Below are 19,517 nucleotides of genomic sequence, written 5' to 3' on the forward strand. Positions count from 1 at the left end.
ATAAAAGGCTTTGGCATAGTCAATAACACAGAAATAGATGTTTTTCTGGAACTCTCTTGTTTTTTTGATGATCCATCAGATGTTGGCAATTTGATCTCTGGTTCCTCTGCCTTTTCTAAAACCAGCTTGAACATCAGGAAGTTCACGGTTTACGTATTGCTGAAGTCTGGCTTGGAGAATTCTGAACATTACTTTACTAGCGTGTGAGATGAGTGCAATTGTGCAGTAGTTTGAGCATTCTTTGGCATTGCCTTTCTTTGGGATTGGAATGAAAACTGACCTTTTCCAGTCCTGTGGCCACTGCTGAGATTTCCAAATTTGTTGGCATATTGAGTGCAGCACTTTCACAGCATCATCTTTCAGGATTTGAAACAGCTCAACTGGAATTCCATCACCTCCATTAGCTTTGTTAGTAGTGATGCTTTCTAAGGCCCACTTGACTTCACATTCCAGGATGTCTGGCTCTAGATTAGTGATCACACCATCATGATTATCTGGGTCATGAAGCTCTTTTTTGTACAGTTCTTCTGTGTATTCTTGCCACCTCTTCTTCATATCTTCTGCTTCTGTTAGGTCCATACCATTTCTGTCCTTTATCGAGTCCATCTTTGCATGAAATGTTGTTCCCTTGGTATATCTATAGTGGTTATCCTACGCCTATCCCATTGTTGTATGTTATGTGGGAAGCAGATAACTTGTCATTTTACTTGATAGGTCTTTAGATCAAGAAAACTATGCTCAAGCTTTATTTTAGAAGCATCATCCACACCTGAACTTGGTTTAGATGAGATTCTGGACTTTGAGCTGATGCGGTAATGAGAAGAGACTGCACAGGGCTTGGGAAGGGATGGGTGTATTTTACACTGGGATAGATGTGAATCATTTGGAACCAAAGGGCTGATTATGGTAGCCAGCTTCCAATATGGCTTCAGTGATTCTTGCCTCCTGGTGTTAACAGCCTTTTCTTCCATACCAGGCGTGGTCTCTGTGACCAATAGGATGTGGCAGTAGTCAATTATGCTTCTTCTGATATTAATTTATAAACACATTGCAGATTCTGTCTTGGTTGTGCTACCTTTCGGATCACTTGCTCTGGGGGAAGCCACTTACCAGGTCAAGAAGACACTCAACCAGCCCGGTAAGGTCCATGTAGTGATGAACTTATGCCTTTTGTCAGCATCAAAGAGGAATGAAGGGCTCCAACCAACAGTACTGTGGGTGAACCTTCTTCAAGCTAATCTGGCTATTGACAAGTCCTTAAATGACTGCAACCAGCTTGACTGTCACTAGAGCCATCCAGCTTTACTGATCACGGTTTCCTGACCATCAGAAACTGTGAGATACTAAATGTTTGTTTTAAGCTAGGTTTTGTTATGTAGCAACAGATACAGTGCTGAGAGAGTCAATTCCTAGGCAGGCTGATAAAAAGTACAGGGTTCCTGAGGAGGAGAAAGGGGTCTGGAGCCCCTGAGAGGGAGAAAGGGGTCTGTCCTTTTTTCAAGGAGAAAAGGACAAACATTCTTTTCTACATTGCTTTGTCTTAGTCAATATAACTTTGGAGAAGGAAATGGCAACCCACTTCAGTATTCTTGCCTAGAGAATCCCGCGGATGGAGGAGCATGGTGGGCTGCTGTCCATAGGGTCGCACAGTCGGACACAACTGAAGCGACTTAGCATGCATGCATGCATTGGAGAAGGAAATAGCAACCCACTCCAGTATTCTTGCTTGGAGAATCCCAGGGATGGAGGAGCCTGGTGGGCTGCCATCTGTGGGGTCGCACAGAGTCAGACACAACTGAGGCAACTTAGCAGCTGCAGTGGAGAAGGCAATGGCAACCCACTGCAGTACTCTTGCCTGGAAAATCCCATGGATGGAGGAGCCTGGTAGGTTACAGTCCATGGGGTCATGCAGAGTCGGACTCGACTGAGTGACTTCACTTTCACTTTTCACTTTCATGCACTGGAGAAGGAAATGGCAACCCACTTCAGTATTCTTGCCTGGAGAATCCCAGGTACAGAGGAGCCTGGTGGGCTGCTGTCTGTGGGGTCGCACAGAGTTGGACACAATTGAAGCGACTTAGCAGCAGCAGCAGCAGCAGTCAATATAACAATGTATCTTGCTTGAGGACATGTTTCTCCTTAACAAGAACCTTCTGACTAATCCTGTCATTTAAAAATGTATATTATAGGAGTGGGTCTGGTAAGATCTTTCTATTTTTCATTCTAAACTTGTGAATTTAAGATGTATGTTGTGGGAGTGGGTCTGAAAAAAGTATATAAGGCCTTGATAAGACTAGCTAGGGGGGCATTCCCCGTCCCCCTTCTGATGTCTGTGTCAGAAGCTTTCTCTGTCCCTTTTCTTACAAATTATAATTTTTCTTCCACATGCCTATGAAAGCCAGATAAAGATGAGAAGCAGGGAAACATAAATTGTTTTAGCTCACTGTTTTTTCTTCATTGTTCATTTAGATTCTTTTAAAACTAAGCCTGTGGACACATACTTCTTCAGCTAAGCTAAATTTGAAAGATGTAAGGAAGGGGGTTAGCTTTAGTAATAAGGAAATATGTACGTACACACACACACACGCATCTTTGAACTAAAGAATGTACTTTTGAGAAGTCAATCTTGAGATTTTTCCAGAATCTAGCCTCTGCAGAATGGTAGAAAAGCTGTTGAACCTCAGGTTGAGACTTAAAGTTTCTTTTATTATTCCTTTTTACCTAATATGACTAGTTTAAAATGTAAAGTATAATTTGATTTCCTTCCTATTTTTTGTTGTGGAAACATTTGGAAAGAAATAAGAATATATTTCTTCTAGCCTCTCTTTATTTTTCTTTGTGTCTTATAATCAATTTCAGTAACTTTAACAATAAACAGTAAAAATGATAGAGTATACAAAGCATTGCCCAAGTGAATCTATCGCAAAGCTGTGTCTGAGAATGGTTTCCTAAATAGGGAAAATGTGTTTTATATGAAGAGTCCATTTTCTGTTATTGCCTGTTTTATTTGGACTACTAGATGCTATATATTTTAAGGCAATCTTAATAGTTTCCTGTCTCTCACTAACAAGAATGACTTGTCATAATGAGTAGTGTAGACAGTGTCCATTTGATCCACTCCAGAAAGCTGTCTATTTGATACAAGAGTAAATCACCTCACTTCCTTTGTGCAGTGAATGGAGTGTGAATAAATAAATGAGACCCAAGAATAAAAAAAAATCTGGTCAGTTCTATCAGAAAGAAACAAAGGATAAGAACATTTGGAGGCCTGGTTTAATGAAAAATAATGTGACAAGACAAAGACTTGTGTGTGATAGCTGTATAAGAAGGAAGAATCCTAATATATATGTCAATAAAATTGTTTTTTCCTTCTTTAGGAAAATAATTTGGTAGTTTAAGAATAATAATTCTCAATTCTTTGAAGTTGGAGGACTTATGTTGTAAAATAACTTTTTATCCACTTTTACCTCCACCAAAAAGAATTCTGATTTTCAACAGTTTTTCTATAATTCATCACAGTTCTGAATAGGAATTTCAGGTTCCATTTTGGGGTGTCTTTGTTATTTTGCATGTTATACTACAATTCTAAAGTTTTTGTGTTGGTTTTTGTTTTGAGAGAACTCCAAAATGTTTTAATTTTTCCTTTTACAGTTAGTGTTCTGATAGCTCAGTTGGTAAGGAATCGACCTGCAATGCAGGAGACCCCAGTTCAATTCCTGGGTTGGGAAGATCCCCTGAAGAAGGGAAAGGCTACCTGCTCCAGTATTCTGGCCCAGACTATATGGGGTTGCAAAGAGTCAGACAGGACTGAGCAACTTTCACTTTTCACAGTTAGTGTTTGGTGTATTTCTTAGAGAATTATACACAAATGACTTGTATTTGACTACTTAATTTTTTATTACTGTGTGAGATTTATTTAGTGTGAAATATTAATAGAGCCATTACTCTGTGTCAGGTTGTGGGTTCCAGGTGCAGATGAAAGGTAAGTTATGACACATTTCGCGTCCTATAGGAGCTCAAAGGTAGTAAAGTGATTCTCAAAATAAAACCTCAGGGTGTATAGTAGCAGAATCACCAATGGGGCTTGTTTAAAATGCAATCAATCAAGTTCCATCCTAAACAGAATCAGAATTTCTGGGAGCGGGACTTTTGAGACTGCATTGTAATAGGTTCTGTCTGTGATTCTAACACAAACTAAAGTTTAAGGACCATTGATATAGTGAAGGTTGGACGGTAGAGGAATAAACAATTTATATTGCGATTGGAGCCACAATAAAATCTTCCGTTTCCTATCTGAAGAAAAAAAATATTTATTTTCTTCTACACACACAGACACACACACACACACTGTTTTAGAGAAAATCTGTAAAAAGATTTAGAGCTAGAAGACACTCAGTAAGTAGCTGATGATTAAACTCAGTAAATTTGCTGAGATTATACTCAGTACGTATCTGATGATTAAACGATCAGGTTGCAATGAAAAAATTTTATAATTCCGTTTTAATGGAATTATAGCAATTTTCTCTTTGATGCTTATAGGTGCTATCTATTTCTGTTTGTAACTAGAACTCTGCGCTTCCTAGTACGGGAGATCGGTCACCCTCCAAATCTGAATTACGTAGTGTAAGAGCCAATCGGAGCGCTCTCTGGAGCAGCTCCGGACAGGCCTCTTAGGGAAGACTGGCGGAAGATGGGACTTTGATGCCATCATGCAATCGGACAAAGAAGGCCTCAATAGTTTAGGGCGGCCGAAAATTTCATCTGGGGTGCTGCGCAAAGTGTTAAACCTTGGCGGGACTGATTAAAACCAGAAAGTCTCTCAATCGGAAAACCTGGACGCACCGCCGAGTCCTTATTTTCTGGGACCGTGCAGAAATGGTCAGCACTTGCGCCGCTACCAGTGACCAAAATGGCCGCAAAGCGCTTCGGGCGCGGGATCAGGTGATGCAGCCCGAGTCCGCTCTTTCCCACCAGCCGCTCCTCCCGCTCCACGTAGCGGTGGGTGTGGTCTGCCCTGAGGCTCTTCTCGGAGGCCGGGAAAACCTAGGGATTACACATGCGCAGTTAAGGCCCCTCAGGCCCTTCGGACCTCTTCCCCGCCCCCCGCCCCTCCCACCTCCCCGCCCCGAATTGCCGGGCGGGGCTGGGCCGAGAGTCCAGCAGCTGTGGCTGGGGCTTCAGTGACTTCCTTGTTATGAGCCTCGGCTTGGCAGTGTCCGGACTCTTAGTCCCGCTGTCCTTACCGGGATAGTCCGAGTCTAGATCGCAGCCGCAACCCTAGCGGGTCGGTGCCCCTTTCAGCACAGGTCCTTTCCCCTCACGCCCCGAGCTCCCTAACATGCCCAACCCCAGCAGCACCTCCTCTCCCTACCCCCTCCCCGAGGAAATTAAGAACCTGTTGGCAGGTAAAAAGCGGGAAGGGGGCGGGTAATGTGGCGGGGGCGGGGGCGCGGGGACGGCGAGCCGGCGGGGACAGAAGCATTCGGAGTCTCTACCCTCCCTCCTGGCTCTGCACGCCTCCTGCCCAGTGGGAACGGGACTGGGAGTGGGGAAGTGGGATGTGAGAATGGGAGTGGGCGTGTGTGTTGAAATTTGGTGCGAGGATGGTGGGGAAGCCCTTCTAGGTGGGCTTTACTAACGCGATCAGGGTATCGTGAAGATTGTGTGTGTGTGTGCGCGCGCGCGATCAGGGTACCTTGAAGACTGTGTGTGTGTGTGTCACAGAGAGATGAGGAAGGAGAGAGGTCAAAGAACTAGTTCTTTGGTCCCTTGGCCGATGGAAGAGAAAGAGATTTCTGAGCTACAGAGGTTAGGAGTTAGGGGTTATGGGACCACAGGGTTTGTCATTTCTAAAACTCCCATTTTCTTGAACATTCAGCCCACCCATATTTGAGACTTTCAAAGGGGGCCTGACTCTCGAATGACCACTTGTCTTCAGCCTGAGTAACGTGTTACAACACAAAAGGAAGGATGTGTTAAAGTCCAGCTTCCTGTGACGATGAATGTACAGTATTTCGTATTTGCACCCCCATCTTCCCCTTTTCAGTCTTGAGTGACCGTTTGTAGGAACTTAGGAATTAAAGATGCATTCTTCAAGGCTGTTACAAATACACTGCTACTTCGTTATCTAGTATGGGAGATGTATATTTTCGCTAGGGGCCAATAAAAACATATTTCTGCACAACGTAGAAAATACATCCTTTTCTGGGGTAGCAAAAATTTTACCTATCCTGATGCTCTGAAATTCTTCCCGTTATTCACTTTGTCATGTGTACATCAGAATTCTGAATATTGAATTGTGATCTAAAATTTTTAGTTTAAGTATCTTTCAATATTGGTCATGAAAAAGTGGGTTAAGAGTTTCTTTTAGATGCCTATGATACAATTTGCTTGTTTTAACTCTTAAAGCAATATTTAAAATGTGGCATTATATGTAGTTACTGTTAGAGCACTGTGAGACTAAATCTTTTAATATGCTGTTAGAGAAAATAAAACTAACAGTATATGAATGCAGACATGTTTTGTGAACATGATTTCAGTGTTATGATGACTGCATTTGTTGTGGGGTAGTGATTTACTCTAAGAAATGCTTGTTAATGGGTACCATTGTGGGATATACTGAAAGAACCGTAGGGACTGAGTCAAGGCAGCTTTTATTCCATTCTGTGAGAGTTTCAAGTGAGTGCTGATTTTAGTTTACTACAGTTAACATGTTTGTTGTTACCATGCTGGGATTCCTTGCTTAGAATATTATTTTACCAGGTTAGAGAACTGTTTATCATAACTCTAAAGAGAGAAGTCACCATTTTCAGGATATTTTAGGTCTGAATTTTTGAGTTTAAGAAGTAAAGCATAGACCCCTGGATACATGCTTTTAAAGCTTGACAGCTCCACAGTAGACAGTTTGTAATCTGGATCCACAGGCGTAATTTGCAGATAGTATGATATATAGGTTATGAGACTCTCTTTTCTGATCCCCATGGATTACAAGTATTTCATGTAGCCCTTACTTGTGTAATTTAATTGAAAGCGCAGGATTAAATAATACTTAAGTTATCTGCCATTGCTAACTTCATATATACTTTAGCCATTTCTCTGCTCTGTAGTTAGATAATACATATCTGAAATTAGCATTTCAAAAATAATCTTGACATTTTCAGTATCTCACATTATTGAAGTAAATCACATATTAAAACACATGAAATATTAAGAACAACTATTAAAACATTAAACTTCTAGCAATGACAAATTTGGATTATACTGTATTTTCAAGAGGTATGGCTATGAGGAAATATAAATATCTATAATGAGATATACTTTAAAGAAATGAAACAAGTGAACCAATGTTTTCCAGTTTTCTTTTTAAACTAGCCATTTGAAGAAAAGTAGTTAATGTTTTATGGCTGACTAAAATCTTTTTTTTTGTAGAGAAGTTTTAAAGAATAAGTGAGATCAGCAGTTTTATTCACATTTCGTTTTACTCAAGTGTTTGACTAATGGGGTATGGTTAGATTTAAAACTATTAAAACTATAGGAGAAGAGTTGGCATTGGTTTGAATTTTAAAGATATTGCTGGCTCTCCTGGTTCGTTCTTTGAAACTAAGGACATGTTGGCAGTGGTGGTTGTAGTTAACAGTCAGTGCTCTTAGAATGAATGGCACTATGTTAGAATTCCAAGGCAGGAAAGATAAAGAACTAAACTTTTCAAGCATTTAAAATCCCTTCAGAAAGAAAGAATCAAAGCAAAAGATATGCCTATCAAAAAAAATGTTTGGATAGCTCCCATTATGTTCTGTGTTCCCTTTATCCAAATTGTTATGTCACTCAGATGTATTGAATGTTTGACATTTCAACTGCTTGATGGAGGTAGGTATCAAATGTATTCTTATCAATTTATTATTTTCTCTCTTTTATTTTTCCTTCTGATTATAGTAGTTTTAGTCTTTCTTTTCAATGTTTGTTCCTCCTCCTTCCTATTCCTTTCCTTAAAAAATGCTGTAAAAATGCAAAAATCCATAGAGGTTATCATTCTTAGCTCACATTTGATGATGCACTTTAGAAAGTGGCTATATAGTTTGTAGTTATTTATATTTCCATGAAATCAGTATATTCAATGTTGAAAACCTATACTTTTTATAAAAAGTCCTGAATTATTTTCTTGTTCTATGAGTAGAAAAAAAATACAGATTTTTGTTAAAAAGCAAGTTGCAAACTGGCACATGCAATACAGGCAACTTTTAATTTTTTTTTCCACAGCAATGGAAGAACAAGTTTAGCTTGGATAAATACAAACAAAGGATAATCTCAAATTTTTTCCATATAATCTTCTCCCGTGTCCAAATATTTTGACTAGGATGAACAGCAAGAATAATCTTGATTTATGTGAGTTTTTCCTCCAGGCAGGCAAGAAAGTGAGAGGAATTAACCACCCTCCCCCCACCCCACCCCCAATCTTGTTTAATCTCCCTTTGAATACTGGTCTGTTCCTGGTTTGCAGTCTGATATTCTCATTCATTTGTATTAGGACAGCACGTTTAAAAAGGAAACTGTAGGAAAATGCTAGTTTCTTTTTATTGAGATAGAAAATGAAACCAGTGTTGAAGGAAGAAAATGGTGGTTGTCAGTATGTACTCTGAAAAAAATCAAACCCATAACGAGAGCGGTGTCTGCAAAGTGACCCTGAGAGTTTGTTCACTTGGCAGTCTTGATTAGAAATATTGCATTTTCCTCTATTGGGAATTTCTAGGACATTTGAAAAAACCTTCACACATAATTGATAATCCCTTTAGGGACACTAGATAAGTAATGCAATTCAGCTGAGATAGAGGTAGACTTTTTTGTTTGTTTTCTTTCTTTTTGAATGCTAAGAATACTATGGTTTGATTTCTACCTGTCAAGTTCCATTTACAATTTGGTGAACATTTTGGTTTTGTTTGTCTCCTGAAACTCATTTATAGTATATCTCATGCCCCCTAACTTCCTTTTGGGGCATTGGTCAAGTATGTAAAGGGGAGAGTGCCACCTACTGAGTCACCAATGGTCACCTACTTCCTTAGCACCTGGTTTTTCCTATAGAGCAAGAACAAGCCTGCCCCATTTTGACAGTAATAACTAATGAGTTTAAAGTTGATAGGAGAACATTTGATCTTACAGTGAAATCAGTCCATGACACTTCTAAGATTTTCTCTTCTAGAAGTAGGAATATATGTTTGTAAATCAAGGGACGAGAAATTGATAAGTTTCTTATATGGGTCAGATACCATAGATGACTTAAGGTGTGATGTTAGGAGAATTATTTGCCCATGTTAAGCATACAATATCCTACTTTTTCTTGGCAGGGATTTTTGACTGGCTTTTTTTTCCCCAAGACTTTCCTTTTAGAGTATTTTCATCTCATTACTAAACAAAGCTCTTGATAGTATGCTTGTATGTGTGATTTTATAGTTACTCAATCCAAATTATCACTGGTTTTCTTTTAAAAAGAAATTTAAATATACTAAAAAGGAGAAGTATAAAAATTTAAAAATTTCTAAATGAGTTTAGCTCTACTTTATCCAGCATTACTGGAAAGAAGGTGGAAACAAGAGTAAGAAGAGCCTCTGGTGATTTGAAACACAGTTCAGTTCTCTCATAAATTTAAGATTAAGTGTCATATATGGGTGATAAAAGTGGCATAGGCTAGTTTTTATATACTCATTATTCACTTAGTTTGTCTTTTTCAATTAAAGCCAAGTCTATCTTTTTCATTCCACTGAGTTTACATTTCTTTTTCAATCACATGGTGAACACATTACAATAGATGCTACCTAACAGTGAATATAGTGTAATATAGAAGCACTGTGGCTTCTTTGAAAATAAGATTTTGATCATTTTAAAGTGCTATTTATCAAGAGTCATCTTTTAGAAGCGAAAAATGTTCATCTCTATTCTTCAGCAGTCCAGTTTTCTATCAAAATAAATCATTTAGCCTCCAAAGCCAATTTTGAAAATTTTGTCAGATGAATGGATGGTAAGACTCAGGTATATTTTACTTATCATACTGTGAGAACTTCTTGTGCTTGCTCATGTCCTTTTTTCCATGTTTGAAAAGTCCACAGTTCAACCATGACCTATAAAAGTGCTTGGGTAATCAAGAGAAAGACACTTATTAGACAAATCAATAACTTTTCAATGAGCCATTTCCCAACTTTGGGCATTGAGCTTAATTGGTCTACATGTACCCAGTTTAACAGATTTTATGTTTTCACCAGTGTGTGTTTGGTGAGACCATACCCTTCTTTACCAGAGATGAAAAGCTTCTCTTTTTGTTTTGGTGCCAACTTCAATTCTAGGCTGGAATTCTTAGCACATTAAGTTTAGTGATAGCACTTCAGTGAATACTAAGTGGAACTTGGCCCAATTCATAAAGTAGAGTAAGTTGTGGAATTAAGTAGTGAAGCCATCTGGGGCATGGGGGTATGGTTTGATTGGTTTCACACTCATTCTGTTGATACGGGGCTGAGCACATGGTGGTGGATTCACTCGAATTCTTGCCTCTCTCTTCTATACAGTTCAGGCCATCACAGAGGGTGTGTGTGTGTGTGTGTGCGTGTGTGTCTGCACACTTGCTTGCCTGCCCAGGGAGGTGAAGTATTGGTTGACTGGGGGGACTAGGCAAAAGACACACCAGGTGTTACCTCTGTGACTTGTTTACACTCACCAGCCTGGAAGTCATTCCAGGCTGTTTGCTGGTGGAGGATGTGAAGGCAAGTGGTCAAACCCTGGCTTTGTTTAAGAGTAGGAACCTATGCTATGTACTCAGCTTGGAGAAGTTGACTGTTTATAGTTTGCAAGAATTTAAAAACTGTTATAGCCTCGTTTGGTTTCACTTTTTCACTCTGTAATCAGTATGGATATTGGTAGTAAACTGTTAGCGTGTGTGTATTAGATACCTGTCCTAGCCTCTGGGGCTCTATGGGAAGATGAGTGGCAGTTTTTCTAGGGGGTCGTATGTACAAGAAAAAAAAGAAGAAAAAAAAAAAGGAAAGTTGGAGTACCATGGTTTGGTATATGTTAAGTATTTGGTGTGTGTTAAGTATTTGCCTGTTAGAGATTGAGATGATTATTGAGAGGTTTCTTACTTAAACTGTTTGAGGGTTGCTGAGCCAAGACATGATTTCATCTTTTAATTCTGTTTTCAGACCTTAACATTTATCTACAGAGCAGTCGCAAATCAGATTATTTTCAGCGGCCCTCTCCCCCGTATCTTTACAGTTATACTAGGAGATCAGGTTTAGTCTTGACGGTGTTAAGGTATAACAGGACCAAAAATCACCACCACATTTGTATTCGCTGAGTAACTTTTTCCTTGATGATGACTTGGGGACAGAAGCGGATGGAGATGGGGTTATATGCAGGCGGCGCTGACCTGCGGTCTAGGTGATTGCGCAGAGCGGCGATAGGGGTTGACCCGGTGTTTAGTGGGCGCCGGAACTGCGCTTTCTCCACGTGGCCGGGTGGGTCCCTAAGCTTCTCCTCTCCCGCGGAGTACGCGAGTGAGCCAAGATTTCCTCTTCTGAGAATGAGGAATTCATTCTATCGACCTCACCAGGCCAATAGGCCAGCGAAGACGCAGGCTGACCTTTTCTTGTAATCGAATTACGGCTGTTCCCCGAATTACAGGCAGTCTGGAGTCGGTGAAATCTACATATTAACAGAGGGACACGACCCATAAAGGAAGGCAGGAGAGGGGTTGCTAGTTTACCGTTTGCAAGGCTATTCGGAGCACAATAAAAAGCTTCAGATCTCTTCCAACCTGCCAGAGAAGTGCTTGATTCGCTTAGGACTTTTATTGCTGGCTTTTGAAATACAACCCTGGCTCTGAGCTACAAAGTCACAGATACAGTCCCATTTGTCTAGCGAGAGCGCTGCCCCAAACCAGTGCTCTCTGCTCCCAGCTCTGATGACGGGAACCCTGGGGCTTAACATTCCCAGTGTCTCGGACTGCGGAGCTCAAGCATCTCATGGTGAAGCCGGAGTAACTTCTCAGCACCCATTCTGTCTTTGCGCTGTGGGAGCGGGTCGGTGGTCGGCGAAGGCCGTGGGCACATCCACGGGGTCGCCTGTGTCTGCGAGAGGCTGGTTTAGTTCGATTTCAGAATAAATGGGCACTGTATGGATTTTCAGAAAGAAAAAAATTTTTTTTCAAAAACTTGAAGACCAGTTGAGTTTGTGGGCACCAACTAAGACTATTGCAGGAATCACTTCCACTTTGAAGTTCTTACTTGGTTAAAAAAAAAAGTAGAAAAAAGGGGGGGGGCAAAAAAACCAAAGCAGGTTCTTTGCTTTTCATATCTCCTTTGTGAAGTAATCTTAAAAATATCAATGTTTATTAAATCTTTTTTTGTTGCCGTAAACCGTTTTTCTGGCATAAGGTAGGAATAAATACATTGACTACTCTAAAAATATAGAATTTTCCCCTTGAGCAATCTCTGGATCGCGTCCCCCTAAGAAAATAAACGAGGCATATTCTTCCTGCAGTCTCACACTCTTTCAACAAGTATTTCCTCATAAAATAGCATAGCCTCAATAATTAAAAAAATTTTTTGGCACTGTTAGGAAACACTGTACAGAACGTTACAGCTTTTTGTTTTCTGAGTTTTTATAGAACTGAAAAGACCTTGTAAAGGAATAACTCTTGGGCTGCAATTTGTTGTTATTGCTTCCGGAGATAGAAAATAGATCCCGTTTGTTTAAACTTGGATTGTATAATGAAAATGTAAAATAGGCAATTAAATACTCGTGTGGATGAGGAAAAAAAGACAAATACTGAGTGAAAGTTAAATTAAGCACACTATTTACCAGTCATTATGTCAGTGATTCTCCCGGGTACTGAGTGTACTTGGAGTAAGAGGTGCTACTCCTCTTACTTCACTTTCTTAGTAGGTTTATTGGAGTCATCTCAGAGGCACCAATGATTTTTTTCCATTTCAGCTGATAATCTGAATGTCCAGAGGTTGCTCACTCCTCTGGGTAGAAAATTTAGAGTTGGGAAGAGAGTGCTTTTTTATAAGTCTGGTTGTTTTGAACTCATTTAAAGGTGTGGGTCTAATTTGCACTGGTACTGGATTATGTCTCCGTGTCCCCCGCCTCAAAACATGGACAGCTCAAGGAAAGAGAAGCTGTGACATTTTGCTTTTGTTTTTTTAGACACTTAACTTTTAACATGTCAGTAATGGACTTCAAACCAGAGAGCTATTTTAAAAAAAATTATTCCAAGACTAAATTTTAATTATTTCACTTGTCATATTGATTTATTGAAAACTCACCTTTACATAATTTATTATGAGTGTGTAGAATAACAGTTTAATCAGCTTTGCTCATTGGCTCAAGGTCTTTTGTAATCAAGAATTTAAAATCAATTGTAACATCTATTTCAAATACTAGGTTTTAACTTGCTAATTATAAGCACAGTTGAAAGACAATTTGTTATACTGCTTTGAATTGACTAAATATAATATTATGTTTTGATAACATCTTTTTATCAGTGTGAGTTAGGAGACAAATTAGTTAAATAAAAAGAAAATAGAACATATACACATCTCTTCAATATGAAATATGGGTGGTTTATAGGCATACCTACTGAAAAAATTTTAATGGTATCCTCTATATTAAATATCTCATTTGAAATTCTGATCATAAAGTTGTACAGTATTTCATGAACAATAAGAGTAAGGCCATTATAAAATCAAACCAGTAAGAATTTGATGGCATTGCATATTAGAATTAGAAAGCAGCGTAAAAGTTTATTAAATTAAAAAAAGAAGGCTATGTGAAAATGTTGCATGAGGCCATAGAAATCTTTTCTTTTGGTTACTATATTTTAAAATAGTAATTAGCCTCCAATTAAAATAAATAAATTAAAAAAAATAGTGGATAAATCTATTTTGCCACTTTTTCCTTTATTTAAAGAAGTATTTCCAGGTAGTAATGCCAAGACAGGATGCAGGAGCACACAAAACCACGTAACTGATTATCATTTTTATTTGAGAATAGCTGGCCAGAGTGGGTGGGGCAGGTAGGAACCTAAGAGGAGGGTTTGATTTGGAAATCTTGGCTAGAATAAGGGATTTTTTTTTTCCCTTTAAAGTGGTTAAGCATGACATATGACTGAAAATTGATTACACTGGGAAAAGCAGCCTTTGCCAGAGACATTAGCTTTTATTGATATAATATTGTGAATGACCTGTTCATACAGGAACTTACAAAATACTATAAAATGATAGTAACATATGCATGTAAACTCTGTGCTTGCTTTTATACAAGAGAATTTGTTTATGGGGCACCATAGTTTATTAAAACTTGCATGTTTCTTCCTGGTTTAATGATGCCAGACTTTCAAATAGCATTGGCTGTGCTAAGCATAAGCAGAACATACACATTTTATTAGCTAAGTGGCGAACAGATTTGTCCAATTTAGTGTTTGAAGCATACTTCAACTGTTATGCTTTGGATTGATAAATAACCGTAACAGATTGTACAGTTATTAACACTTATGGGTAGAAACAATCATTATCCTATTTGTCTTCACAAAAAAATGATTCTTTCCTATAATTTGTGTCCTTTTTCTTATATTTCATGGTTTAGATGTTGAAACATTTGTAGCAGACATACTGAGAGGGGAAAATTTATCCAAGAAAGCAAAGGAAAAGAGAGACTCCCTTGTTAAGAAGATAAAAGATGTAAAGTCTATGTAAGTCACTTACTTGCCTTTTATTTTTTCTTACGTAGAATAAATGTAATTAACATTTTAAGGAAGGACTGATAATTGTGGAATTGAATTTTTTAGATTCTAATCTAATTGAAGTATTTTAAAGGACAAACTATATTTCTACTATAATAATTTTTAAAAACAGACATGCTTATCATAATACCCTATTTTGTGAAGGCTCTTGATTATCTATTTTTCTAAGTATTTTTGCAAAATCCAACTGTTCATTTTGATTATTTGAGAAAATATTTGGTTTCACTGATAAGGTTTAGGTAGGTTGAGAATTTTAACATGAATATGGAAAATACCTCCAGATACTCAAATGAATAAATGTAATTTAAGTCGTATACATTAACAATATATTCTAATTTTACTACTGTAACTTGAGTCTTTAAAAATATCTTTAGTATAAATTCACTAGCCTTTTGGAATTACCATTTCAAGATAGGAAGTAGTTTTTTTCCTTAAATATATATTCATAATATAGATTTTAAAATAGATATGAATCACTGCCACTGATTAGATCTTGTTTTGATTTGTTAACCTTTATTTTAAAATATAATGTTATTGCTTTCTTTTACAGTTATCTTCAGGAATCTCAAGACAAAGGTAAATTTTCAACTTTTGTGAAACCTGTCATTTTTTTTCCCTTGCAGAGATTTTCAATAGGAAAATCTGACACATGCTGAAATTTGATAGTTGGAATCAAAATTTAAATTTCCATGTTGTATACCTAGACTTTCAAGATGAGAGTGCTAGCTCCCCCTGCTGAGAATAAAATTAAAAAGCTTATCTAGAATCTACCCTGCACAGTCCTTTGATACAGAAATCTGTGTTTAACATTCTTAGGTTTTGTGGTTCTTAGGGTTCACTGTGGCAGAAATTTGTTAAGAAAGGTATATACCTTCAGTTATACATGGAAGACTTTGGTGAGGCAGAGGGAAGATACCAACCCAAAGCCATTTAATCCTGTAAGGATTACTTTATAGCGGTGATGGGAGCAGGAGGGCCTGTGGCTGAGTGCTCATAGCTGACATTTCTAAAGGACAATTGTTTTGAAAACGTATCAATTTTTGTTTGAGAACGTGAGTAAAATCTGTTTCACATGCTAGTTTTTATTATTCTTATGTTTCTTTTGAGATGAATAAACGTATGCAATAGACATTTTCAAAGAAGGTAATTCAGTTTCCTTTTTTGGAAATATGTGAGAGTGCTGGTAAGCTGATTGTCTTCCTTTAGATTTGAGAGACAGCTGCTGAGTGTACTGAAAACCAAGTTTAGAAAGGCGTAGGATGTCTCTACCTTTGACATCTTCAGTTCTGTAAGAGAAACTTGGTTTGGCCCTTACTTCCATGATGCTAATTCGTGGGTCATGACCTGAAGCCTGTGGATGCTGGTATGAGGGTCAAAACATGAGGTCAGTTAACTATGTGGAGCTAGGCTCTGGGTTTGGGAGGAGCAGTGTGGCATCTTCTAACCAGGGTTAGTTAGCAGATACCACAGAGTAACTCATATCTCTGCTAACTGATAAGTGAGAGAGTAATGACAGTTTCAATAAACCAAGTACTTAAGCAGACAAACCTAAAATCAAACAGTTAAAAGGAAGCCACAGTTTCTTTTCACATTGTCATTAAGATTGTTGTGATTGGAGGAAATAAAAGTTTTTTTTCCATGTTAAATTTTTAGACATTATGAAATAAAGGGAAGAACAGGAAACTTCTTCTCTCCACAAATGCCTACTTACTTGTACTCTACAATGAATCCTAAACTGTGGGTTTAATCATGTTGCATTTTGCTTAGTTGAGTATAGAAATAATGCATTTATGCATTTTAATTATGATAACTTTTATACAAAGGACCATTTATAGGGTAATGTTACATATCAGATTCTGCCTTTTTTTTTTTTTAAACACATGTTTTGTTCTAGTGACTTTTGGACTCTCATTGTGACTTCATTATTTGTACATTAAACATTTTTAAGCTAAGAAAATGTGAGAGTATAAAGTCATTGCAGAATTGCATATGATTCAATAATGGGATAGGAATTTTCCCTTTGGTATTCTCGTTTAGGACTTGTTCAGGTGTGTGGATATTAAAATTACATTACTGAGATACATTCTTTGTCTCTAAAGAGAATGGAGGTTTATATAGTATTTGATAAAAATTGAAAAATGAGCCTAGAATACGAGTTCAAATAACACAGAATTCAGAGATTCTCCATAATCATTTTCCTCTGAATAAGTCATTTGTAGTTCAATACTGCTGTATTGAGTTAACTAATCACCAAGAGTGCCTGCTCAAAAGTAAGCCTGTGGATAAATTAGATCTATACCTTGGAGAAATATGAGAAGCTAAGTAATTTTATGCCATTCTACCCTTAAAGTATAATTCAGCTGTTCTAAAAAGACTACTCATGTCGTTTGTTAGAAATATTAAAGGGATGTTAGTACAGGCTTAGTTGTTGAATAAGCAGTTGTTCAAAATACATCTTTTTTTAAAAATAAGAATTTATTAATAGATCTCTGTAATGAATAAATTTAGTTCATCTAAGTATATTTTGATAATGCTGCTTTTCTTCTTTTTCCTTACATTTTCTTCTTGGGGTTTTTGGATTGTCTTTATCCAAGGAGACCTGGGCAGAATTCCTTTTGGCTGTTTCCTCTCTCTCAGGTCAATATGGGGTCACAGTGAAGTGACCAGAGGCTGTTTTCCTCCTTTTTTACCTTTATACTCCTATTTGTTTCACGTACTGTTTTTTACATGATGGTTAAGTACCATTTTAATAATATTGGGAGAAAAAAGGACTTGGAAGAACATTCTTAAATAAAGTGAATTAATTCACTTTATTCATCTTGGATAAATGATTTGTTACTTTCTCTAATGTACACAGATGTCTGTCATCCTTCCTTGCTTTCCTCTCACATCTCTTCTTATAACCTTTAGATATTGTTCATGACATAACTATCTAACCATAGTTCTTTATTCTTTGTTGCAATATAGCCGTGTAATATAAAGTATACTCCTAAATATAGGCTTCATGCCCTAGAATTATGTTAATTTTAGAATTGTGATTGTTTTAGAATTTGTTTTCTGTCACATGACAAGGTCATAGCACTCTTAAATGTCACTTGAAATACGTTACTACTTGAGTAAACAGTGTTGTTGACTGAGTATAAAATAGAATTTTCTAATACATATTAGGTATATAATAAAAAAGTTTTACTTGCGGTTGTATCTTGTCCTTATATCAGGCTTGTTTTACTCCAGTGATGATTTTGGTATTATTATTTTCTTTACAGAATGATTAAGATAATGTGAAGATAGCTATGCATGGCACATAGTGTTCAATGTTGTATTAATGTGTACTCTCAGATTCAACTTCATTATCAAGAAGATTTAGTAAATCTTGATTTATAATTCAATCTTTAAATAAATTTCAGGGAAACCATAAATTACTAAAAGAAGGGCATGCATTATTAACATGAGACAAATATTTTCAAGAGAATATTTTTCCAATATTGATGTCAACAGCTTTAAAAAATGTGAATATATTGTTTTCAATTCCCTTTAGATGTTATAACTAAAAACTCATTTTCTCCTTTAAAATATTTTTCTTTAAATTAAAACTATTTAGTGGATTTTGTCCTAAAACTCTATTGATGTTGAATATGAATAGATTTACTGAGAAAGCAACTTTCTTTGACCTGATTGGTATTATTGTTTATTAATAGACTAAACTGCTTCTTTGAGTAACAAGGCAGTTAGGTAAGAAGGGACCCATTTTAGTTGGTTCTGATGGAATCTTTGAGAACAGCAGAAGAGTCATTTTGGATCATGTTAAATTTCCTTACTTTTACCCTTCCTAACATAGTATATGTTCTGTTGAAAGTTAGCTCCCCAGTGAAATCTGCACAAATATCTTGCAGCTCTTCCACCCCATCTCTGGCCTTACACAAATGTGTTAAGCATATTTGAGTTTGGGGGCCTATAGCAGTAGAAGTGTATTTCAAAGGTAGTGCTTGAGGAATGGTACCCTTCCTTTAAAACTGCCTCATATTTACATGCTATAAATTAGCCCTTGTGTGGTAGGAGAGTTGTGGAGTGAATCTTACTTGTGGTGAATCAAATCTTCCAAATTTTCAAGAATTAAACTACAGATTCCCTTAAGAAGTGACAAGTTAAATGCTTAATTATGTCTATTTAGCTATGTATTATTACTTGAGAAATTATTTTGGACACATGAACTAAGTAGAAAATTAGAAATTAATATTTTTCATTCAAGTAATTTCCCCCACCAAGTTGTTTTTCATTTTCTATGAAAGGGAATGGTTATCATCTGAATTTTAGATATGTTATTTAGTTTAATATTTACCTGATTACGTCTTAAACAGGAATATATTTGCTAAAACAAGCTGTAGATTGGTTAAATCACCTTTCGTGGTGGGAGAGATCATGACTGTTCATGGGCTTTTATCTCTAGGCATTTAGGAAAACATTAATTGATCATGGAGCTATATTAAAAAGAAGGGGTAATAGTAATTTGAAACCAACTATTAAAAATTTAAAAATGTTTTCCTAAGAAATATGTTGCTGTGGTATGATTAAGCCCTGATTTTGCTGTGTTGTTTAACTCACCAATGAAATTGTAGGATGAGACGTCTTGGATCATTGTCTTTTAGACTGTTAACTTTGTATCGTTAATTAAACTTTTGAAAGTTGTGGGATAAATCAAATGCTTTTCTAGGGAAACAAGAAACAGTATTAATGA

General features: G+C 37.1%; 1 protein-coding gene across 1 annotated transcript in view; it reads left to right on the forward strand.

The window, feature by feature from the left end:
* Nucleotides 1-5,213: 5,213 nt before the first annotated feature.
* Nucleotides 5,214-19,517, forward strand: part of SKAP2 (src kinase associated phosphoprotein 2) — a 168,450-nt gene continuing 154,146 nt past the window's right edge. Inside the window, exons 1-3 of the mRNA XM_068972697.1 lie at nucleotides 5,214-5,405; nucleotides 14,626-14,731; nucleotides 15,333-15,358. Of these exons, the coding sequence (XP_068828798.1) occupies nucleotides 5,339-5,405; nucleotides 14,626-14,731; nucleotides 15,333-15,358 (199 nt within the window). The 5' untranslated portion in view covers nucleotides 5,214-5,338. The remainder of the gene's footprint in view (nucleotides 5,406-14,625; nucleotides 14,732-15,332; nucleotides 15,359-19,517) is intronic.

Source organism: Capricornis sumatraensis, chromosome 5 (assembly GCF_032405125.1).
Source record: "Capricornis sumatraensis isolate serow.1 chromosome 5, serow.2, whole genome shotgun sequence".
Taxonomy (NCBI): Eukaryota; Metazoa; Chordata; class Mammalia; order Artiodactyla; family Bovidae; genus Capricornis; species Capricornis sumatraensis.